The sequence below is a fragment of the Bufo gargarizans genome, chromosome 10, assembly GCF_014858855.1.
Source record: "Bufo gargarizans isolate SCDJY-AF-19 chromosome 10, ASM1485885v1, whole genome shotgun sequence".
Taxonomy (NCBI): domain Eukaryota; kingdom Metazoa; phylum Chordata; class Amphibia; order Anura; family Bufonidae; genus Bufo; species Bufo gargarizans.
The window spans coordinates 14,109,827-14,135,971 of record NC_058089.1 but is presented as its reverse complement, the minus strand read 5'-3'; the positions used below and the strand labels follow the sequence as shown (position 1 = coordinate 14,135,971).

At 46.3% G+C, this 26,145-nt stretch overlaps 1 protein-coding gene across 1 annotated transcript in view; it reads left to right on the top strand.

Moving 5' to 3' along the window:
• The first annotated feature begins 482 nt into the window (after positions 1 to 482).
• The window catches only part of TRIM66 (tripartite motif containing 66), a 31,940-nt gene continuing 6,277 nt past the window's right edge, over positions 483 to 26,145 (top strand). The window contains exons 1-9 of the mRNA XM_044270573.1: positions 483 to 597; positions 721 to 1,577; positions 7,034 to 7,201; positions 9,716 to 9,979; positions 11,669 to 11,906; positions 11,992 to 12,055; positions 18,066 to 18,240; positions 19,370 to 19,758; positions 21,174 to 21,309. Coding sequence (XP_044126508.1) covers positions 492 to 597; positions 721 to 1,577; positions 7,034 to 7,201; positions 9,716 to 9,979; positions 11,669 to 11,906; positions 11,992 to 12,055; positions 18,066 to 18,240; positions 19,370 to 19,758; positions 21,174 to 21,309 — 2,397 coding nt within the window. The 5' untranslated portion in view covers positions 483 to 491. The remainder of the gene's footprint in view (positions 598 to 720; positions 1,578 to 7,033; positions 7,202 to 9,715; positions 9,980 to 11,668; positions 11,907 to 11,991; positions 12,056 to 18,065; positions 18,241 to 19,369; positions 19,759 to 21,173; positions 21,310 to 26,145) is intronic.

Sequence of the window (26,145 nt, the reverse complement as noted above, 5' to 3'; positions counted from 1 at the left end):
TTTCAGTAGCTCTCATTGCTCTGCTACACTGTTTCAGTAGCTTTCATTGCTCTGCTACACTGTTTCAGTAGCTCTCATTGCTCTGCTACACTGTTTCAGTAGCTCTCATTGCTCTGCTACACTGTTTCAGTGGCTCTCATGCATGGCAATAAGAGCTAATGAAACCGCAGAGCGCCGGAGCGTTCTGCTGTTTCCCGGCCGGTTGGTAGTCGTAACTGTGTCTCATCTTGCCTTAGTAACGGTGAGATGAGACAACCCCTTTAAACGCTGGAATCGCAGATGCAGTTTGTAGACCCAAAGCATGAAACAGATCCAGCAGGAAGACGAAGTACAAGTCCTTCCTTTACATTTCATATTCCCTTCGTATCTACTTCTGACTTTGGCAAAAAAACTGCAGCAAAAATAAAAAATAAATCCTAAACGAAGCTTTGGTGCTTTCGTGCAGCTCATTAAGACGTCAACCCTTCTTTCTCTGACAGATTGTTTTCCAAATGCAGCGACTTCTGGAAACGAGCTGCGGAAATGACTTTGGGCGCCCCTTGAAGATGAAATTCAGCTGGGAACCCTCTTTTTGGACCAAGCAGATCTCAAACTTAGGTAATAGACGAGTAAAGGGAGATGCATATAAAATGGCGCACCTCGTTTCCTTTTGATGAATCTCCCGTTCGTTTCAGTTGGGTCATTAATTCCGGGGTGCCTCGTGTCTCTGCTTCTCCTTAGGTTGTATACTGACTGACAGCGTGCACTTACCTCCTACGGATGTCCCTACTTATGGAGCTGTAGAAGACGTACAGTCATCTTATTACCAGCCTCATCTCCCTGCTCCCACTCCCCACCTAGCGACCATCAGCAACTCTCAAAGCTACGCACCCACTGTCCAGTGCCCCACCCCGGTTTGCTGTGCCCACTGCCATACACTGCCATCTATTACTAAAAGCCAACCCGCCAACAGCACTGTAAGCCACCACATGAATGTTACCCATTCCACTACCATAAAGCAGCAGGTGGTGCAGCCCATCCAGTACAGCTCCAGCAAAGAGCAGAAATGCCTGTCTCGACCTCTGAGAGTCATTCAGCCATGGCTACCTCACCAGCCGGCCTCAGACCACGAGAACTCGTCTTACTGGTCGGAGAACCAGCAGCAGAGACCCGCCATCCAGCCCCCAGTGCAGAACGTGGCCCCGATATGTTCAGTGACATCGCAGGACTTTAGCCAGGTGCACGCGGCCATCCCGCTGAGTACGACTACACCCTTACCGACCCCCTCTGTACAGATGCAGCTGAACCCAGTGCACAGTGTCCAACAGCAGAGACACCAGAGCCAAACCACGGTGTGCCCAGCCGACAACGCCCACGAGCAGGTCATGCACCACAGTCTGGACATCATTAACCAACAGTTTGAGCTGGAGCAGATGCAGAAAGGACTTGAACTTCTCCTCCAGAGTCAGCCATCAAATGTCCAGCTGAACCAGAGCAAGCAGCCCCAGCACGTCCAGCAAACCATCGTGGGGCAGATTAACTACATTGTGCGCCAGCCTGCGCCCCTGCCGCTGCAGAGCCAGGAGGAGGTGCCCCCGGTCAGTCTACAGCTCATGCCTATATATCCCCTGCCCATAATATATCTTAATAATTACCATGTGCAGGATGAGTGTAAAGAGCATGCATGGAGAGGATAAGGAGTAGAGTAAGGTATAATATGCATAACACATAGAAAGTGCACAGGGCCAGGTTACTGACCAGGAAGAATTATTTCAGAAAGTTTCTCTGTATAAAAACAAACTCAAATCTTATTGGGAGAAAGAACTAAAATAATGTGAATGCATAAGTACACACAGTGCAAGCGCTTAGGCCCCCTGCACATGACCGCGTGCAGGCGGCACATTAACTTCAAGGGGTCTGCGATCCGCAAGATGCGGCTAATGGCACTATCTATTGCGGTGCACAGACATGGACGCCCACTGAAACAGGCGGAAGTCCGTGCCTACTGTAATATAGAGTGAAATATATACAGTGCACTGCATGGTATATAGTGTAATATAGAGTGCATGGTATATAGTGTAATATAGAGTGGAATGTATAGAGTGCACTGCATGGTATATAGTGTAATATAGAGAGCGCAGCACGGTATATAGTGGAATATAGAGTGGAATGTATAGAGAGCGCAGCACGGTATATAGTGTAATATAGAGTGCACTGCATGGTATATAGTGTAAAACAGAGTGGAATGTATAGAGTGCACTGCATGGTATATAGTGGAATGTATACAGTGCACTGCATGGTATATAGTGTAATATAGAGAGCGCAGCACGGTATATAGTGGAATATAGAGTGGAATGTATAGAGAGCGCAGCACGGTATATAGTGTAATATAGAGTGCACTGCATGGTATATAGTGTAAAACAGAGTGGAATGTATATAGTGCACTGCATGGTATATAGTGTAATATAGAGTGCACTGCATGGTATATAGTGTAAAACAGAGTGGAATGTATAGAGTGCACTGCATGGTATATAGTGGAATGTATACAGTGCACTGCATGGTATATAGTGTAATATAGAGAGCGCAGCATGGTATATAGTGGAATATAGAGTGGAATGTATAGAGAGCGCAGCACGGTATATAGTGTAATATAGAGTGCACTGCATGGTATATAGTGTAAAACAGAGTGGAATGTATATAGTGCACTGCATGGTATATAGTGTAATATAGAGTGCACTGCATGGTATATAGTGTAAAACAGAGTGGAATGTATAGAGAGCACTGCATGGTATATAGTGGAATATAGAGAGCACAGCACAGTATATAGTGTAATATAGAGTGGAATGTATAGAGTGCACTGCATGGTATATAGTGTAATATAGAGTGCACTGCATGGTATATAGTGGAATGTATAGAGAGCACTGCATGGTATATAGTGGAATATAGAGAGCACAGCACAGTATATAGTGTAATATAGAGTGGAATGTATAGAGTGCACTGCATGGTATATAGTGTAATATAGAGTGCACTGCATGGTATATAGTGGAATGTATAGAGAGCACTGCATGGTATATAGTGTAATATAGAGAGCGCAGCACGGTATATAGTGTAATATAGAGTGGAATGTATAGAGAGCGCAGCACGGTATATAGTGTAATATAGAGTGCACTGCATGGTATATAGTGTAATATAGAGTGGAATGTATAGAGAGTGCTGCACGGTATATAGTGGAATGTATAGAGAGCACTTCATGGTATATAGTGGAATGTATAGAGTGCACTGCATGGTATACAGTGTAATATAGAGTGGAATGTATATAGTGCACTGCACAGTATATAGTGGAATGTATATAGTACACTGCACGGTGTATAATGTAATGCAGAGAGGAATGTATACAGTGCACTGCATGGTATATAGTGTAATACAGAGTGGAATGTATACAGTGCACAACATGGTATATAGTGTAATATAGAGTGGATTGTATACAGTTCACTGCACGGTATAGAGTGGATTGTATACAGTGCACTGCACGGTATATATTGTAATATAGAGTGGAATGTATGTAGTTGACTGCACGGTATATAGTGTAATACAGAGTAGACCGTATACAGTGCACTGCATGGTATATAGTGTAATACATAGTGGAACGTATACAGTGCACTGCATGATATATAGTGTAATATAGAGTGCACAGCATAGTATATAATGTATTATAGAGTGGAATGTATACAGTGCACTGCATGGTATATAGTGTAATATAGATTGGACTCTATAGAGAGCACAACATGAAATATAGTGTAATACAGAGTGGAATGTATATAGTGCACTGCATGGTATATAGTGTAATACAGAGAGGAATATATATAGTGCACAGCATGGTATATAGTGTAATATAGAGTTGAATGTATATAGTACACTGCATGGTATATAGTGTATTACAGAGTGGAATGTATATAGTACACTGCATGGTATATAGTGTAATACAGTGTGGGATGTATAATGCACTGCACTGTATATAGTGTAATATAGAGTGGAATGTATATAGTGCACTGCATGGTATATAGTATAATATAGATTGGAATGTATAGAGAGCACTGCATGGTATATAGTGTAATATAGAGTGGAATGTATATAGTGCACTGCATGGTATATAGTGTAATACAGAGAGGAATATATATAGTGCACAGCATGGTATATAGTGTAATATAGAGTGGAATGTATACAGTGCACTGCATGGTATATAGTGTAATACAGAGAGGAATATATATAGTGCACAGCATGGTATATAGTGTAATATAAAGGTGGAATGTATAGAGAGCACAGCATGCTATATAGTGTAATATAGAGTGCACTGCATGGTATATAGTGTAATACAGTGTGGAATGTATAATGCACTGCACTGTATATAGTGTAATATAGAGTGGAATGTATATAGTGTAATATAGAGTGGAATGTATATAGTGCACTGCACAGTATACAGTGGAATGTATATAGTGCACTGCAGGTATATAGTGTAATATAGAGTGGAATGTATAGAGAGCACAGCATGGTATATAGTGTAATATAGAGTGGAATGTATATAGTGCACTTCAGGGTATATAGTGTAATACAGAGAGGAATGTATACAGTGCACTGCATGGTATATAGTGTAATATAGAGTGGAATGTATACAGTGCACTGCATGGTAGATAATGTAATACAGAGTAGAATGTATATAGTACACTGCATAGTATATAGTGTAATATAGAGTGGATTGTATACAGTGCACTGCATGGCATAGAGTGGATTGTATACAGTGCACTGCATGGTATATAGTGTAATATAGAGTGGAATGTATATAGTGCACGGCACGGTATATAGTGTAATACAGATTGGACAGTGCACTGCATGGTATATAGTGTAATACAGAGTGGAACGTATACAGTGCACTGCATGATATATAGTGTAATATAGAGTGCACAGCATAGTATATAATGTATTATAGAGTGGAATGTATACAGTGCACTGCATGGTATATAGTGTAATATGGAGTGGAATGTATATAGTGCACTGCAGGGTATATAGTGTAATATAGATTGGAAACTATAGAGAGCACAACATGGTATATAGTGTAATATAGAGTGGAATGTATATAGTGCACTGTATGGTATATAGTGTAATATAGAGTGGAATGTATACAGTGCACTGCATGGTATATAGTATAATATAGATTGGAATGTATACAGTGCGCAGCATGGTATATAGTGTAATACAGAGTGGAATGTATAGAGAGCACTGCATGGTATATAGTGTAATATAGAGTGGAATGTATATGGTGCACTGCATGGTATATAGTGTAATACAGAGTGGAATGTATACAGTGCACTGCATGGTATATAGTGTAATATAGAGTGGAATGTATAGAGAGCACAGCATGGTATATAGTGTAATATAGAGTGGAATGTATACAGTGCACTGCATGGTATATAGTGTAATATAGAGTGGAATGTATATGGTGCACTGCATGGTATATAGTGTAATATAGAGTGGAATGTATACAGTGCACTGCATGGTATATAGTGTAATATAGAGTGGAATGTATACAGTGCACTGCATGGTAGATAATGTAATACAGAGTAGAATGTATATAGTACACTGCATAGTATATAGTGTAATATAGAGTGGATTGTATACAGTGCACTGCATGGCATAGAGTGGATTGTATACAGTGCACTGCATGGTATATAGTGTAATATAGAGTGGAATGTATATAGTGCACTGCACGGTATATAGTGTAATACAGAGTGGACAGTGCACTGCATGGTATATAGTGTAATACAGAGTGGAACGTATACAGTGCACTGCATGATATATAGTGTAATATAGAGTGCACAGCATAGTATATAATGTATTATAGAGTGGAATGTATACAGTGCACTGCATGGTATATAGTGTAATATGGAGTGGAATGTATATAGTGCACTGCAGGGTATATAGTGTAATATAGATTGGAATGTATACAGTGCGCAGCATGGTATATAGTGTAATACAGAGTGGAATGTATAGAGAGCACTGCATGGTATATAGTGTAATATAGAGTGGAATGTATATGGTGCACTGCATGGTATATAGTGTAATACAGAGTGGAATGTATACAGTGCACTGCATGGTATATAGTGTAATATAGAGTGGAATGTATAGAGAGCACAGCATGGTATATAGTGTAATATAGAGTGGAATGTATACAGTGCACTGCATGGTATATAGTATAATATAGATTGGAATGTATACAGTGCGCAGCATGGTATATAGTGTAATACAGAGTGGAATGTATAGAGAGCACTGCATAGTATATAGTGTAATATAGAGTGGAATGTATATGGTGCACTGCATGGTATATAGTGTAATACAGAGTGGAATGTATACAGTGCACTGCATGGTATATAGTGTAATATAGAGTGGAATGTATAGAGAGCACAGCATGGTATATAGTGTAATATAGAGTGGAATGTATACAGTGCACTGCATGGTATATAGTGTAATATAGAGTGGAATGTATATGGTGCACTGCATGGTATATAGTGTAATATAGAGTGGAATGTATACAGAGCACTGCATGGTATATAGTGTAATATAGAGTGGAATGTATATGGTGCACTGCATGGTATATAGTGTAATATAGAGTTAAGTGTATTGAGAGCACAGGATGGTACAGTATATAATATAGGGTGGAATGTATAGACTGCACTGCATGGTATATAGTGTAATACAGAGTGGAATGTATATGGTGCACTGCATGGTATATAGTGTAATACAGAGTGGAATGTATACAGTGCACTGCATGGTATATAGTGTAATTTAGAGTGGAATGTATACAGTGCACAGGATGGTATATAGTGTAATATAGAGTATAATGTATAGAGTGCACTGCATGGCATATAGTGTAATACAGAGTGTTATGTATAGAGTGCACTGCATGGTATATAGTGTAATATAGAGTGCACAGCGCGATCGTTAATCTTGGGACCCTTACATGGCGGTTCTGGCCTAAGTTTCTCTTTTCTTGTTGCTTTAGGTGTGTGAGGAGCCCATCTCCCCCGGGGGCCACACTGTGGACTTATCCCCAGTAACGGCTCACTCTCCTGGGATTCCCCAGTCACAGTCTATAGCGGATGAGATTATTGCGGCAGTGGAGAGCGACGCTTGCCGGAGGAACCAGTTTTCTGCAAATCCAGCCAGGAAGGTAAATCTGCCGGATTATGGCATCTACAGAAAACAATGCCAGGCTGCGCCCCCTGGTAAGCACTGCACTTGGGAAATACTGGTGTATTGCTGATACTGGTGCACTATGGGAAACCTGCACATTGCTGATACTGGTGCACTATGGGGAACCTGCACACTGCTGATACTGGTGCACTATGGGAAACCTGCACACTGCTGATACTGGTGCACTATGGGAAACCTGCACACTGCTGATACTGGTGCACTATGGGGAACCTGCACACTGCTGATACTGGTGCACTAGTGGGAAATCTGCACACTGCTGATACTGGTGCACTATGGGAAACCTGCACACTGCAGATACTGGTGCACTAGGGGGAAACCTGCACACTGCTGATACTGGTGCACTAGGGGGAAACCTGCACACTGCTGATACTGGTGCACTATGGGAAACCTGCACACTGCTGATACTGGTGCACTAGGGGGAAACCTGCACACTGCTGATACTGGTGCACTATGGGAAACCTGCACACTGCTGATACTGGTGCACTAGGGGGAAACCTGCACACTGCTACTGGTGCACTATGGGAAACCTGCACACTGCAGATACTGGTGCACTAGGGGGAAACCTGCACACTGCTGATACTGGTGCACTATGGGAAACCTGCACACTGCTGATACTGGTGCACTAGGGGGAAACCTGCACACTGCAGATACTGGTGCACTAGGGGGAAACCTGCACACTGCAGATACTGGTGCACTAGGGGGAAACCTGCACACTGCTGATACTGGTGCACTAGGGGGAAACCTGCACACTGCAGCTACTGGTGCACTAGGGGGAAGCCTGCACACTGCAGCTACTGGTGCACTAGGGGGAAGCCTGCACACTGCAGATACTGGTGCACTAGGGGGAAACCTGCACACTGCTGATACTGGTGCACTAGGGGGAAACCTGCACACTGCAGATACTGGTGCACTAGGGGGAAACCTGCACACTGCAGCTACTGGTGCACTAGGGGGAAGCCTGCACACTGCAGATACTGGTGCACTATGGGAAACCTGCACACTGCAGATACTGGTGCACTATGGGAAACCTGCACACTGCAGATACTGGTGCACTAGGGGGACACCTGCACACTGCAGATACTGGTGCACTAGGGGGACACCTGCACACTGCAGATACTGGTGCACTATGGGAAACCTGCACACTGCTGATACTGGTGCACTAAGGGGAAACCTGCACACTGCAGATACTGGTGCACTAGGGGGACACCTGCACACTGCAGATACTGGTGCACTAGGGGGACACCTGCACACTGCAGATACTGGTGCACTAGGGGGACACCTGCACACTGCAGATACTGGTGCACTAGGGGGACACCTGCACACTGCAGATACTGGTGCACTAGGGGGACACCTGCACACTGCAGATACTGGTGCACTAGGGGGACACCTGCACACTGCAGATACTGGTGCACTATGGGAAACCTGCACACTGCTGATACTGGTGCACTAAGGGGAAACCTGCACACTGCTGATACTGGTGCACTAGGGGGACACCTGCACACTGCAGATACTGGTGCACTAGGGGGACACCTGCACACTGCAGATACTGGTGCACTAGGGGGACACCTGCACACTGCAGATACTGGTGCACTAGGGGGACACCTGCACACTGCAGATACTGGTGCACTAGGGGGACACCTGCACACTGCAGATACTGGTGCACTAGGGGGACACCTGCACACTGCAGATACTGGTGCACTAGGGGGACACCTGCACACTGCAGATACTGGTGCAGTGGAGGCAAACACAACCAAATGTTTTTCATCAATGTGTAGCTATTCCTCTGGAATGGTATATTCAACATATAGGAAGCTAGATGTGTAGCCGGAGACTGTGCCACTGGTCTCACAAAACACAGGTATAATACTAGAAGCAGAATGAGACGCCACCCCTGGACTATAAAGTAATATGCTAATCTGACATGGAGCTACTTTTGTTTCATGTCGGATTCGTGGTATTTCCAGACCACCGGATGCTGGATTAAAGGATATTCATCATCTGTACCTTGTGAATCGTTATGAGATCCTTTTACAGGCAGAAGATGCAGGATTATCACACTTAGGCCTCATGCACATGAACGTATTTTGTTTCCATGTCTGTTCTGTTTTTTTGCGGATAGGATGCGGACCCATTCATTTCACTGGGTCCGCAAAAAAATGCGGACAGCACACTGTGTGCTATCCGCATCCGTATGTCCCGTCCATAGCCCTGCCAAAAAAATAGAACATGTCCTATTCTTGTCCGTTTTAGGTATTGTTACAATGGATCTGCCCCAAAAAACGGATGGCATATGGATGTCATAATTTCTTTTTTTTTTTGCGGATCCGCAATTTTCGGACCGCAAAACACATCCGGTCGTGTGCATGTAGCCTTACAGCGTGTGCCGCCTGCCGCTTCATCTCCAGCGTCTGCAGTGTGAACAGTGGATTATACACAAATTCTGAAACTCGTTTCTTTGTTTCTTCTGCAGCGTTCAGCCTCGGAAAGTTTCTCAAATTCTCCAGATCTAGAATTATCATCCCCCAGACTATCTCGTTCTGTGGACCCCCAAATGCAAGCGGTGCCCTGCCAGTTCTTCAGTCAGCCCCAGGACAGGTGTTACAGTGCTGAAGGGGAGGCAGAGAGAATGACTGCTTACAGCCCCGTGGAAGCAGCTGTCGCTGAGGAGATGCACTTAGGATCCAACGATCACCTGGCAACAGGGGGCGCTCTCCTGGGAAATGCAATATGTAAGGTATGATTTACTGATCCCTGGGAGGACTGACACACAAACAATGCAGCACTCTGAGACCGCACAGCTTCTCCTCACTGTGCAGATCAGGGACACCCACAGGGCTCCCGGCTCCACACTCCAGGGGTTCAGGGCACTAATGATACAATGTATACTGCGACCTTAACAACGGAGCGCTCATTATATGAGGGAGATCAACTCAGGCGTCATTGTCCTGTACCCCGAGTGCCAGCGCGTCACTGTCCTGTACCCCGAGTGTCAGCGCGTCACTGTCCTGTACCCCGAGTGTCAGCGCGTCACTGTCCTGTACCCCGAGTGTCAGCGCGTCACTGTCCTGTACCCCGAGTGTCAGCGCGTCACTGTCCTGTACCCCGAGTGTCAGCGCGTCATTGTCCTGTACCCCGAGTGTCAGCGCGTCATTGTCCTGTACCCCGAGTGTCAGCGCGTCATTGTCCTGTACCCCGAGTGTCAGCGCGTCATTGTCCTGTACCCCGAGTGTCAGCTCATCATTGTCCTGTACCCCCAGTGTGAGCGCGTCACTGTCCTGTACCCCGAGTGTCAGCTCGTCAATGTCCTGTACCCCGAGTGTCAGCGCGTCACTGTCCTGTACCCCGAGTGTCAGCGCGTCACTATCCTGTACCCCGAGTGTCAGCGCGTCACTATCCTGTACCCCGAGTGTCAGCACGTCACTGTCCTGTACCCCGAGTGTCAGCGCGTCATTGTCCTGTACCCCGAGTGTCAGCGTCATTATCCTGTACCCCGAGTGTCAGCGCGTCATTGTCCTGTACCCCGAGTGTCAGCGCGTCATTATCCTGTACCCCAAGTGTCAGTGTCATTATCCTGTACCCCGAGTGTCAGCGTCATTATCCTGTACCCCGAGTGTCAGCGCGTCACTGTCCTGTACCCCGAGTGTCAGCGCGTCACTGTCCTGTACCCCGAGTGTCAGCGCGTCACTGTCCTGTACCCCGAGTGTCAGCGCGTCATTGTCCTGTACCCCGAGTGTCAGCGTCATTATCCTGTACCCCGAGTGTCAGCGCGTCATTGTCCTGTACCCCGAGTGTCAGCGCGTCATTATCCTGTACCCCAAGTGTCAGTGTCATTATCCTGTACCCCGAGTGTCAGCGTCATTATCCTGTACCCCGAGTGTCAGCGCGTCACTGTCCTGTACCCCGAGTGTCAGCGCGTCACTGTCCTGTACCCCGAGTGTCAGCGCGTCATTGTCTGTACCCCGAGTGTCAGCGCGTCATTGTCTGTACCCCGAGTGTCAGCGTCATTATCCTGTACCCCGAGTGTCAGCGCGTCACTGTCCTGTACCCCGAGTGTCAGCGCGTCACTGTCCTGTACCCCGAGTGTCAGCGTCATTATCCTGTACCCCGAGTGTCAGCGCGTCACTGTCCTGTACTCCGAGTGTCAGCGCGTCATTGTCCTGTACCCCGAGTGTCAGTGTCATTATCCTGTACCCCAAGTGTCAGTGTTATTATCCTGTACCCCAAGTGTCAGCGTCATTATCCTGTACCCCAAGTGTCAGTGTTAATCCCATCCTCACAGCTGTGAACATGAACTTGGTTGTACCGCGGCGCTCACACTGAAGTGAACGGTGACAAACTCTGTACAGCGCTGTGTAGTATGTTGGCGCTATGTAAGCAGCATAAATAAAGTTACAGTCTTTATCGTTTTCACATGTTTCTTCAGATAGAAAACGAGAATTTCAGCTGCAGCGGACCCCCGCCGCCGCCACCTCCACCTGACAACACCTTGGGAACGGACTCGGGGACTGCGCTGAGTGATCTCGTGCTGCCGCTGGATAACATGTTTGAGGAGCCAATTAATCTGTCCCTTAAAAAATGTTTCCCACCCGATTCGTCCTCTGCACCCCGACGAGACCCCACCCCCCCACAACCGGTTATCAAGGAGATAAAGAATGAAGCAGGTGACTGGACTACGATAAGGAGTCACATAAGAGAAGTACAGCAACTGTAACCTGATCACAGTCTTTTCTGACACCTCCTTCTTAGATACAGATAATCGCTTCCAGCTACGTTACCCTGAAGAGCTGAAGCGGCAAGAAAACACAAGCAGGTAATTCCGGGCCCTGTTCACACACACCTGCAGACTGAGCGTTCCTACTGCCCCCCCTGTATTACAGGATCATCTCATATACTGATGGCAGATCTCTAGGATAAGTCATTAATGTCAGAGAGGTGGGGTCCCAATTCTGAGACCCACTCGTATGTCCAGAACAGGGCCAAGGAGAGTACACCGCGCAAATGCTCTCTAGGGGAGTTCCGAAAATAGAGGAGCGAGCTGCTAACAGCTGCTCCGCAATATACGGGCACTGGCCGCGTGCACACCATATAACGGGTGCGGTCCCATTCACTTGAATGGGTTTGCAATGGAGCAGAGGCACGGAGCGGAAGGCCGCAGAAGCAATACACAGCACTTCCGGGACATTTCGGTCCCTGACTCCGCACTGCAAAAAAATAGAACATGCTCAGTTTTTTTGTGGTGTGGATGGATCTCGGATTCCTTCAAGCTGAATGGGTCTGCGTCCGTCAGCACAGGCCACACGGACAGTGCCCATGTATTGGGGAGTACAATTTGCGGTCCCCGATGTACAGGCAGCAGATTTTCATGTGCATGAGCCCTTAGGCCCCTTTCACACGGGTGAGATTTCCGCGTGGATGCGATGCGTGAGGTGAACGCATTGCACCTGCACTGAATCCGGACCCATTCATTTCTGTGGGGCTGTTCACATGAGCGGTGATTTTCACGCATCACTTGTGCGTTGCGTGAAAATTGCAGCACGCTCTATTTTGTGCGTTTTTCACGTAATGCAGGCCCCATAGAATCGAATGGGGTTGCGTGAAAATTGCAAGCATCCGCAAGCAAGTGCGGATGCGGTGCGATTTTCACGCACGGTTGCTAGGAGACGATCGGGATGGAGACCCGATCATTATTATTTTCCCTTATAACATGGTTATAAGGGAAAATAATAGCATTCTGAATACAGAATCCATAGTACAATAGCGCTGGAGGGGTTAAAAAAAATAATATATAATTTAACTCACCTTAATCCACTTGATCGCGTAGCCGGCATCTCTTCTGTCTTCTTTCTTTGCTGTGTGCAGGAACAGGACCTGTGGTGACGTCACTCCGGTCATCACATGGTCCGTCACATGATCTTTTACCATGGTGATTGATCATGTGATTGACCATGTGATGACCGGAGTGACGTCACCACAGGTCCTGTTCCTGCACACAGCAAAGAAAGAAGACAGAAGAGATGCCGGCTGCGCGATCAAGTGGATTAAGGTGAGTTAAATTATTTTTAATTTTTTTTATAACCCCTCCAGCGCTATTGCACTATGCATTCTGTATTCAGAATGCTATTATTTTCCCTTATAACCATGTTATAAGGGAAAAAATTACAATCTACAGAACACCGATCCCAAGCCCGAACTTCTGTGAAGAAGTTCAGGTTTGGGTACCAAACATGCCGATTTTTCTCATGCGTGTGCCAAACGCATTACAATATTTGCACTCGCGCGGAAAAATCGCGCATGTTCCCGCAGCGCACCCGCACATTTTCCGGCAACGCCCGTGTGAAAGAGGCCTTACTGTCAAGTAAGTTGAAGATTAAATGATCTCCAAAAGCAAGTTTTTAAATTTCCATATTTTACATTTTCAAAATAACAAAAAAGGAACAAATCCTTCCCGACAGAAGTCAGCTGCTATCTTCCGAGTCTGACACCGACCACAATCCGTCGAAGACGTTGATGTTGCCTCTGCCCGTGTCTCCAGCGATATCCTTCAGTCAAGAACACCACAGTCACGTACCAAAAAACTGTTTCTGCAAAAACTGTATAAAATAATCCTTGCGGACTGCCCTCGGGATTGTTTTATATGGTGTTTTACATGTTTTAATCCTGTGAGTGAATTAGTGCTTTTGGTATGTGACATGCGGTGTGCTTGGCTGAAGGATATCGCTGGAGACACGGGCAACATCAACGTCTTCGGTAGAGTGCAGTGATTGTGGTCGGTGAACGGCGGGTCGGGATCAGACAAAATAACAGCTGACCTCTGTCAGGAAGGATTTGTTACTCGTATCTCCAAGATTTCTCTGGATGTCCCCGCGGTGAGAATGAACTGTGACAACACATTTAGGGTTCTGATCATAGATTGATTCGTTAAAAAAACGCTGTAATGCTGTTTCCATACGGCCTTTACAATGTATTTGCTCCGTGTAGGAAAACCTTTGTTGTGTCCGAAGATGCGCAAGACTTCAGTAGATGACTTCTGTATTCCTATCTGTGGATTTAACATTTTAAAATAGGAGTATGAAGTCGGCTTCAGTACCGAGGTACCAGCCAGTACCGGACCCGACTTCAGATTCCAGTTTTAAAATGTTAAATCCACAGATAGGAATACAGAAGTCATCTACTGAAGTCTTGCGCATCTTCAGACGCGACAAAGTTTTCCTACACAGAGCAAATACATTGTAAATGCTGTATGGAAACAGCATTACAAACAATTTTTTTTTAATGAAGTGACTTCTGATCTATGATGTGAAGCTCGATTCACTCAACCCTATATATAGACCTGTTCTACGGGACCCTGCTGCCAGTTTTACACCTTATACACAGTTTTTGCTGAAAAAAGAAAAAGGTCTGAAGCAGAACTTTGGGCTCCCTGCATGGTTAGTACCTAGTAGAACCCCCTTTGACAAGTATTACAGCTTATAAACGCTTTTTGTAGCAGCCAAGAGTCTTTTAGTTCTTGTTTTAGGGATTCTCCTCCATTCTTCCTTGCAGACGACTTCCAGTTCTGTCAGGTTCCTGGACCGTCTTACATGCTCTGCGCTTTTGAGGTCTATCCACAGATTTCCAATCATGTTCAGATCAGGGGACTCTGAAGACCATGGTAAAACCTTCAGCAGACCAGGAGACTGTGAGGGCCATGGTGAAACCTTCAGCAAGGGGACTGTGAGGCCATGGTGAAACATTCAGCAGATCAGGGGACTGTGAGGGCCATGGTGAAACCGTCAGCAGACCAGGGGACTGTGAGGTTCATGGTTAAACCTTCAGCAGATCAGTGGACAGTGAGGGCCATGGTGAAACCTTCAACAAGGGGACTGTGAGGCCATGGTAAAACCTTCAGCAGATCAGGGGACTGTGAGGTTCATGGTTAAACCTTCAACAGATCAGTGGACAGTGAGGGCCTTGGTGAAACCTTCAGCAAGGGGACTGTGAGGCCATGGTGAAACATTCAGCAGATCAGGGGACTGTGAGGGCCATGGTGAAACCGTCAGCAGATCAGGGGACTGTGAGGCCATGGTAAAACCTTCAGCAAATCAGGGGACTGTGAGGGCCATGGTGAAACCATCAGCAGATCAGGGGACTGTGAGGTTCATGGTTAAACCTTCAACAGATCAGTGGACAGTGAGGGCCTTGGTGAAACCTTCAGCAAGGGGACTGTGAGGACCATGGTGAAACATTCAGTAGATCAGAGGACTGTGAAGACCATGGTAAAGCCTTCAGCAGATCAGGGGACTGTGAGGACCTTGGTGAAAGCTTCAGCAGATCAGGGGACTGTGAGGACCATGGTAAAACCTTCAGCAGATCAGGGGACTGTGAGGACCATGGTGAAACCTTCAGCAGATCAGGGGACTGTGAGGACCATGGTGAAACCTTCAGCAGATCAGGGGACTGTGAGGACCATGGTAAAACCTTCAGCAGATCAGGGGACTGTGAGGACCATGGTGAAACCTTCAGCAGATCAGGGGACTGTGAGGACCATGGTAAAACCTTCAGCAGATCAGGGGACTGTGAGGACCATGGTAAAACCTTCAGCAGATCAGGGGACTGTGAGGACCATGGTGAAACCTTCAGCAGATCAGGGGACTGTGAGGACCATGGTAAAACCTTCAGCAAATCAGGGGACTGTGAGGACCGTGGTATTTGCCAAGAATCTCAAATTTACAAAATAAGCGCAGCATTAGCACCAGAATATTTTCTATCACTATGGCATTATTGTACTTTATTTGGTTTGCAGAGCGCTGTTGCATTGTGTTTTTTTCTTTGGTTTACATTCAGATACAGTAAACATGTGCATAGCCAGTTTTGCTCCCAGGTTGAGTGTTCCATTTAGACAATGCTCTGCGGGTTAAACACGTCGGTAGCCGCTGTCCAGATCTATTTAGTTTGCTACAATGTATCAGTCTGGAGCCCGGGGTGTTTAGAGCATTGTCTGGACTGGTACAATTGTAGCCATTTCTCAGTGGCGAGCAGGGGGAGCTGTGTACGGCTTTACTGCCTCTGAATGTAGCCAAGCCAGGGGCCCCTCCATACACACAGGGCCGAGAATCAGCAGCGAGGTGTGGACCAGGACGGATATCTCGTCCACGCCGTGACCTGTGTCGAGGACTTTATAATCCGCAGCTTATTCGCTTCTGTTGTGGATTTCACCACAGAGGAATGAAATCTGTGGTGAAATGTGCAGCTATTCCGCACGTCGATCATTTTGCTGTGCATTCGTCATATTTTGCGCCGGATGTTTCTTTCCTGTGTGGACGTACCCTAAAGGTTCATACGGAAAGAGCTGAGATAAGCGTCTCCGCAGTGACCGAGCTGCAGCTGCATGTCCGAGGTCAGAGCTGAGATTAGGGACAAGGGCGGCCCAGGAGCGGAGCCAGAGGTAAAGCGAGGTCATCAGAAAAACAAGCACAATCCTTATCAGAGAGAGCGGCGTTCAGAGCGCCAGCGCGCAGGTGGCGACTTTCCCTGAGGCGCCAATCACTATGAGAATATAGAAGCTGATGACTGCGGGTCAGACTCTCCTTTGGAAAGGCTCCTGTACAGCACGTGACCAGCGTCTTTCCATGACTGCATCAAAGTGAACAGGGGTTGTGGCGCCCTGAGGACAATACGCACACGCCCCAATACTACAGCGCGGTCACTTACTTTTCAACATGCCGTAGGTGGAGCGTGAGCCGGACGTCCTCGTATCCATGTCCTGCTGGCTCCCACTGACTGCCGGGCTGCCTTCTCCATATTAGGGTCAGTTTGCATGTCCGTATGAATGGGTCCGCATCTGCTCCGCAATTATGCGGAAAGGGTGCAGACCCATTTATTTCAATGGATCCGCGAAAGATGCGGACAGCACACGGTGTGCTGTCCGCATCCGTAGTTCAGTTCCGCAGCCCCACAAAATAAGAATAGGCATTGCTATCACAGGGCCGGCCACGTGCGGTCTGCAAAACACTTGCGGACGAGTGAATGGCCTCTTAGGCCTCATGCACACGACCGTCGTTGTGTTCCATTCCGCAAAATGGGGTTCCGTTGTTCCGTTTCCGTTTTCCGTGGTCCTTTAGGACCACCAGACATAAAGGAAAGTAAAAAAAAGTCTAAGACAGGTTTGCCACGCAAATGATAGGAAAAAAGGGGACGCGGATGACAATCTTGTGTGCCTCCGCGTTTTTTTCGCGGTCCCATTGACTTGAATGGGTCCGTGAACTGTTTTCCGCGAAAATAATAGGACAGGTTATGTTTTTTTGACGGACTGGAACCACTGATCACGGACGCGGATGGCAAAAGGTGCATTAGCCGAGTTTTCAACGGACCCATTGAAAGTCAATGGGTCCGCAGAAAATCACGAAAAACGGCACAACGGACACGGAATGAAACAACGGTCGTGTGCATGAGGCCTTACTGTGCATCTGGAGAAAGCTGCGGGGAGCCGGAGGACTCCAGCGCGGCGGCCCTACACTGCCGCAGTCGTATAATGAGGGTGTTTGACACTGCCTGAGATAGGACAGCCATTTACCTCTCTGTTCCTGTTCTTTGAATGCAGCATGCAGTGTAAAGAATGGAGTTTTTTTTTATATGGTTGTTAGGACCAGTAAGACATCAACCTTGACATAGCCACGACAGCAGTATGGAAAACTCCATTCTTTACACTGCAGGCTGCATCCATTATATTACAGAGAGATAAACGTCAGTCCCATGTAAATCATTGACTTCTTCCTGGACATGGCTCTGCAGGTCTAGATGCGGCAGACGTCTTAATGTACAGTATTACTGTTTCATTTCAGGGCAGAATCAAAAGAAACCAAGATCCCGTACGTGCGTCTGGAGCGTCTGAAGATCTGTCCGCCGCCGTCCGGAGAGCTGCCTGTGTTTAAGGTGCAGCCGCAGAAGAAAGATGAAGACGGATCCCTGCGCCTGCTTATTAAGTATGGCGCCCGATACAAAAGTATGTCGATAAAGGTAAGTCTGGAGAGAGCGCGCACGCCACAGTGTCAGTAGCTGAAAGCAGACCTATACTCTAGTCACATCCAGAGCTGCACTTAACTCTGTCACACCCTATGATGTATTGAACCTTTGCTTCATAAAATTGGGACAGATGTTGGAAAATCTCAAGCTTCTTCAACAGGAAACCAGTAGGAAAGTAACTGCAGCTCTGGATGTGACTGGAATATAAGAAACAATATCACAGCAGAATAGTCAATGCAGCTTTGGATGTGACTGGAATATAAGAAACAATATCACAGCAGACTAGTCAATGCAGCTTTGGATGTGACTGGAATATAGGACATGTTTTAACAAGAGAACAGTGGATACAGCTCTGGATATGACTGGAGTATAAGACGCAGTAAAACAGTTGAGTAGTAAATGCAACTCTGGATGTGACTGGAGTAGAAGACACAATATAACAGGAGAGTAGTGAATGCAGCTTTGGATGTGACTAGAATATAGGACATGATCTAACAAGAGAACTGTGGATCCACTTTTGGATGTGACTGGAGTATCAGACAGTATATTAGAAAAGTAGTAAATGCAGCTCTGGAAGTGACTGTAGCATAAGACACAGTATAACAGGCGAGTAGTGAATGCAGCTCTGGAAGTGACTGTAGCATAAGACACAGTATACCAGGCGAGTAGTGAATGCAGCTCTGGAAGTGACTGGAGTATAATACACAGTATAATAGGAGGATAGTAAATGCAGCTCTGGGGGTGACTGTAGCATAAGACACAGTATAACAGGTGAGTAGTGAATGAAGCTCTGGAAGTGACTGGAGTATAATACACAGTATAACAGGAGGGTAGTAAATGCAGCTCTGGAAGTGACTGTAGCATAAGACACAATATAAAAGGTAAGTAGTGAATGCAGCTCTGGAAGTGACTGGAGTATAATACACAATATAAAAGGTAAGTAGTGAATGCAGCTCTGGAAGTGACTGGAGTATAATACACAGTATAATAGGAGGGTAGTGAATGCAGCTCTGGATGTGACTGGAGTTGATGGAAGATGAATAAAGCCAATGCTTTGCATATTTGCTTTACCCGACTGTAATGAATCTATAGGGTTTGACCTGTTTATTTCTGAATGTTGCAGGTGAATGCGGACAGCTCGCACTCGTCACCTCTTTCCACCGATATTTCACCGCAGTCTACAGTTCCGTATGGAACAGACGCCATGCCACCAGCCGTGGCACATACCGTGCAGGTGCCACCACTACAGCCGCACCCCTTTCCTCGGATACAGTCTTACACTGGGGGGTCTCAGGAGATCAGACATGTTGTAGATCCTGAGCCGGCGGATGAACCCCCCCAAGAATATAAAATGAATACAGGGCCGGCGAAAAAAACGGAGGGCCCCAATCACATTGAGAACGAGGATTTCTGTGCTGTGTGTCTGAACGGCGGCGAGATGCTGTGCTGCGACACCTGTCCGAAGGTTTACCACTTGTCCTGCCATGTGCCGGCGCTGCTCAGCTTCCCGGGGTACGACCTCACGTTTATGTGCTTCTATAGTCCTGTGCAACCTAGGGAATATGAAAGGGGGGCTCCAGGACAACACCTCCACTTGCTGTCATGGAATAGAAACATTTCACCATATAATGAAAGTTTCTGCAACTCTTTAGTTGTTTTTTGTTTTTCATTTCCTCCCCATTCTCACGATATCTGCTTCCTGTCAGTGAATGAGAACATCCTAGATTCTATTCAGAGGTCCTGTCCAACTGAAACAGATGCAGAGCTCGTGACAGTGTATCAGAGGGAGTTCTTATCCACGTGGCTCAGTCAGACATGACTGGGAAAAGATGTAAACAAGAATGTCCCGTTCTCTGGCAGCAAGTAGAGATCTTGAAAAGAGTGAGGTGCCGTAGATTAGAGCTATAATGTATAGTCAATTTGTTTTCTGGCCGGAGGCCACATCCCCTCCTACTGAGCCACCAGTGGCGTAGCTAGAAATGACTGGGCCCCACAGCATATTTTTGAATGAGGCCCCCCTCTCCCAGTACATTTTTCGAAACCCCTTCCTTTCATGCCCCCCCATTCCTGTGGCTAGTAAATATCGATCTCTCAGACCAGGCCCGGCCGCTGTTCCATCCGTTTTCTACACTGTCTATACTGTCACTTGATATACACTTGTAATACTGTTGAGGGGGCCCTAACAAAATCTTTTAGTCCTCCTCCTCCTGGATGGGCCCCTTCGGGGTCAGGGCCCCAAAGCAGCCGCTTCCCCTATAGTTACGCCCCTGTGAGCCACCCTGTTTTTAAGTGGATAGAGCAGCATCAAAATGGGGAAATTTGCCAATTTGCCACTTGCTCAAAAATATGCAACTTTTGTATCCAAGAAATCGTGTTTCTGTATTTGATCAAATCTATCAGAAAGTTGCAGAACATTGGTGCTCAGTACAGAAGTCCACTGACTGCATGGACGACAATGTTTCAGATGTGATATGCCATAAATGGCAAGTGGGGAATAAACCTTTTAAAGGGGTTCTCCGAGTTAATTAAAATGTTTTCAAAAGCCCCTAGAAGTAACAAAGCATGAGCCTGTACGCCACTGCGAGGTCCTCACCGGTGTTCGTGGTGATGCAGCCGTGACGAGGACCAGAGCTGCGGCCCTGAGAATGGCGGCGTGGAACAGGCTCATATTTTATTTTGTAACAGTTTTGTAGTTTTTAATTAACTCAGAGAACCCCTGTAGGAGGCAAAATAACACCGGATGCTCCAGAAGGAAGCAGAACATCCCATTCCGGGCAATAAATATAGGACAGGCTGTATGAATACGGCCATAGTCCTGAGCTGAAAGAGCTCTGCTGCCACCTGCTGGCCCAACATACGACTTACAATCCTACTGTAGAGGGCGCCACTTCCGGGCATTTATCACTAATGTGGTCCATTTGTTACAGCGGTGAATGGGTCTGTACACTGTGCCGGAATCTGAACAAGCCAGAAGTGGAATATGACTGTGATAATACACGTTACAGCAGGGAAAACAAGATCGAAGAGGGGATGTTACCGCACATGGACGCAGTGGATGAAAGGGTGAGCGAGACAGGCCTCTCAATATAACGGACAACGCACTGCTAAGGCCGACGTATCTAGACTCTACATGTGATACTGTCTGCTGAGCTGTGTATCTCATCCTATCCTGTGTGATACAGTCTGCTGAGCTGTGTATCTCATCCTATCCTGTGTGATACTGTCTGCTAAGCTGCTGTATCTAATCTTATCATGTGTGATACTGTCTGCTGTCCTGTGTATCTAATCCTATCCTGTGTGATACTGACTGCTGAGCTGTGTATCTAATCCTATCCTGTGTGATACTGTCTGCTGAGCTGTGTATCTCATCCTATCCTGTGTGATACTGTCTGCTGAGCTGCTGTATCTAATCTTATCATGTGTGATACTGACTGCTGAGCTGTGTATCTAATCCTATCCTGTGTGATACTGTCTGCTGAGCCGTGTATCTCATCCTATCCTGTGTGATACAGTCTGCTGAGCTGTGTATCTCATCCTATCCTGTGTGATACTGTCTGCTGAGCTGCTGTATCTAATCTTATCATGTGTGATACTGACTGCTGAGCTGTGTATCTAATCCTATCCTGTGTGATACTGTCTGCTGAGCCGTGTATCTAATCCTATCCTGTGTGATACTGTCTGCTGAGCTGTGTATCTAATCCTATCCTGTGTGATACTGTCTGCTGAGCTGTGTATCTAATCCTATCCTGTGTGATACTGCCTGCTGAGCCGTGTATCTAATCCTATCCTGTGTGATACTGTCTGCTGAGCTGTGTATCTAATCCTATCCTGTGTGATACTGTCTGCTGAGCTATGTATCTCATCCTATCCTGTGTGATACTGTCTGCTAAGCTGTGTATCTAATCCTATCCTGTGTGATACTGACTGCTGAGCTGTGTATCTAATCCTATCCTGTGTGATACTGTCTGCTGAGCTGTGTATCTAATCCTATCCTGTGTGATACTGTCTGCTGAGCTGTGTATCTAATCCTATCCTGTGTGATACTGTCTGCTGAGCCGTGTATCTAATCCTATCCTGTGTGATACTGTCTGCTGAGCTGTGTATCTAATCCTATCCTGTGTGATACAGTCTGCTGAGCTGTGTATCTCATCCTATCCTGTGTGATACTGTCTGCTAAGCTGCTGTATCTAATCTTATCATGTGTGATACTGTCTGCTGTCCTGTGTATCTAATCCTATCCTGTGTGATACTGACTGCTGAGCTGTGTATCTAATCCTATCCTGTGTGATACTGACTGCTGAGCTGTGTATCTAATCCTATCCTGTGTGGTACTGTCTGCTGAGCTGTGTATCTAATCCTATCCTGTGTGATACTGTCTGCTGAGCTGTGTATCTAATCCTATCCTGTGTGATACTGTCTGCTGAGCTGTGTATCTAATCCTATCCTGTGTGATACTGTCTGCTGAGCTGTGTATCTAATCCTATCATGTGTGATACTGCCTGCTGAGCTGTGTATCTAATCCTATCCTGTGTGATACTGTCTGCTGAGCTGTGTATCTAATCCTATCCTGTGTGATACTGTCTGCTGAGCTGTGTATCTAATCCTATCCTGTGTGATACTGTCTGCTGAGCTGTGTATCTAATCCTATCCTATGTGATACTGTCTGCTGAGCTGTGTATCTAATCCTATCCCGTGTGATACTGTCTGCTGAGCTGTGTATCTAATCCTATCCTGTGTGATACTGACTGCTGAGCTGTGTATCTAATCCTATCCTGTGTGATACTGTCTGCTGAGCCGTGTATCTAATCCTATCCTGTGTGATACTGTCTGCTGAGCTGTGTATCTAATCCTCTCCTGTGTGATACTGTCTGCTGAGCTGTGTATCTAATCCTATCCTGTGTGATACAGTCTGCTGAGCTGTGTATCTAATCCTATCCTGTGTGATACTGTCTGCTGAGCTGTGTATCTAATCCTCTCCTGTGTGATACTGTCTGCTGAGCTGTGTATCTCATCCTATCCTGTGTGATACTGTCTGCTGAGCTGTGTATCTAATCCTATCCTGTGTGATACTGTCTGCTGTGTATCTAATCCTATCCTGTGTGATACTGTCTGCTGAGCTGCTGTATCTAATCTTATCATGCGTGATACTGTCTGCTGTCCTGTGTATCTAACCCTGTCCTGTGTGATACTGTCTGCTGAGCTGTGTATCTAATCCTATCCTGTGTGATACTGTCTGCAGAGCTGTGTATCTAATCCTATCCTGTGTGATACTGTCTGCTGAGCTGTGTATCTAATCCTATCCTGCGTGATACTGTCTGCTGAGCTGTGTATCTAATCCTATCCTGTGTGATACCGTCTGCTGAGCTGTGTATCTAATCCTATCCTGTGTGATACTGTCTGCTGAGCTGTGTATCTAATCCTATCCGGTGTGATACTGACTGCTGAGCTGTGTATCTCATCCTATCCTGTGTGATACTGTCGGCTGAGCTGTGTATCTAATCCTATCCTGTGTGATACTGTCTGCTGAGCTGTGTATCTAATCCTATCCTGTGTGATACTGTCTGCTGAGCTGTGTATCTAATCCTCTCCTGTGTGATACTGTCTGCTGAGCTGTGTATCTAATCCTATCCTGTGTGATACAGTCTGCTGAGCTGTGTATCTAATCCTATCCTGTGTGATACTGTCTGCTGAGCTGTGTATCTAATCCTATCCTGTGTGATACTGACTGCTGAGCTGTGTATCTAATCCTATCCTGTGTGATACTGTCTGCTGAGCTGTGTAGCTAATCCTATCCTGTGTGATACTGTCTGCTGAGCTGTGTATCTAATCCTTTCTCCTGTGTGATACTGTTTGCTGAGCCGTGTATCTAATCCTATCCTGTGTGATACTGTCTGCTGAGCTGTGTATCTAATCCTATCCTGTGTGATACTGTGCTGAGCTGTGTATCTAATCCTATAGTGTGTGATACTGCCTGCTGAGCCGTGTATCTAATCCTATCCTGTGTGATACTGTCTGCTGAGCTGTGTATCTAATCCTATCCTGTGTGATACTGTCTGCTGAGCTGTGTATCTAATCCTATCCTGTGTGATACTGACTGCTGAGCTGTGTATCTAATCCTATCCTGTGTGATACTGTCTGCTGAGCTGTGTATCTAATCCTCTCCTGTGTGATACTGACTGCTGAGCTGTGTATCTAATCCTATCCTGTGTGATACTGACTGCTGAGCTGTGTATCTAATCCTATCCTGTGTGATACTGTCTGCTAAGCCGTGTATCTAATCCTATCCTGTGTGATACTGCCTGCTGAGCCGTGTATCTAATCCTATCCTGTGTGATACTGTCTGCTAAGCCGTGTATCTAATCCTATCCTGTGTGATACTGTCTGCTAAGCCGTGTATCTAATCCTATCCTGTGTGATACAGTCTGCTGAGCCGTGTATCTAATCCTATCCTGTGTGATACTGTCTGCTAAGCCGTGTATCTAATCCTATCCTGTGTGATACTGTCTGCTGAGCTGTGTATCTAATCCTCTCCTGTGTGATACTGACTGCTGAGCTGTGTATCTAATCCTATCCTGTGTGATACTGTCTGCTGAGCTGTGTATCTAATCCTCTCCTGTGTGATACTGACTGCTGAGCTGTGTATCTAATCCTATCCTGTGTGATACTGACTGCTGAGCTGTGTATCTAATCCTATCCTGTGTGATACTGTCTGCTGAGCTGTGTATCTAATCCTATCCTGTGTGATACTGACTGCTGAGCTGTGTATCTAATCCTTTCTCCTGTGTGATACTGTTTGCTGAGCTGTGTATCTAATCCTATCCTGTGTGATACTCCCTGCTGAGCTGTGTATCTAATCCTATCCTGTGTGATACTGTCTGCTGAGCTGTGTATCTAATCCTATCCTGTGTGATACTGCCTGCTGAGCTGTGTATCTAATCCTATCCTGTGTGATACTGTCTGCTGTCCTGTGTATCTCATCCTGTGTGATACGGTCTGCTGTCCTGTGTATCTCATCCTGTGTGATACGGTCTGCTGTTCTGTGTATCTCATCCTGTGTGATACGGTCTGCTGTCCTGTGTATCTCATCCTGTGTGATACGGTCTGTGTCCTGTGTATCTCATCCTGTGTGATACGGTCTGTGTCCTGTGTATCTCATCCTGTGTGATACAGTCTATGTCCTGTGTATCTCATCCTGTGTGATACGGTCTGCTGTCCTGTGTATCTCACCCTGTGTGATACGGTCTGTGTCCTGTGTATCTCATCCTGTGTGATACGGTCTGTGTCCTGTGTATCTCATCCTGTGTGATACGGTCTCTGTCCTGTGTATCTCATCCTGTGTGATACGGTCTGCTGTCCTCTGTATCTCATCCTGTGTGATACGGTCTGTGTCCTGTGTATCTCATCCTGTGTGATACGGTCTGTGTCCTGTGTATCTCAGCCTGTGTGATACGGTCTGTGTCCTGTGTATCTCATCCTGTGTGATCTGGTCTGTGTCCTGTGTATCTCATCCTGTGTGATACGGTCTGTGTCCTGTGTATCTCATCCTGTGTGATACGGTCTGCTGTCCTGAGTATCTCATCCTGTGTGATACGGTCTGTGTCCTGTGTATTTCAGCCTGTGTGATACGGTCTATGTCCTGTGTATCTCATCCTGTGTGATACGGTCTATGTCCTGTGTATCTCAGCCTGTGTGATACGGTCTGCTGTCCTGTGTATCTCATCCTGTGTGATACGGTCTGTGTCCTGTGTATCTCATCCTGTGTGATACGGTCTGTGTCCTGTGTATCTCATCCTGTGTGATACGGTCTGTGTCCTGTGTATCTCATCCTGTGTGATACAGTCTGTGTCCTGTGTATCTCATCCTGTGTGATACGGTCTGTGTCCTGAGTATCTCATCCTG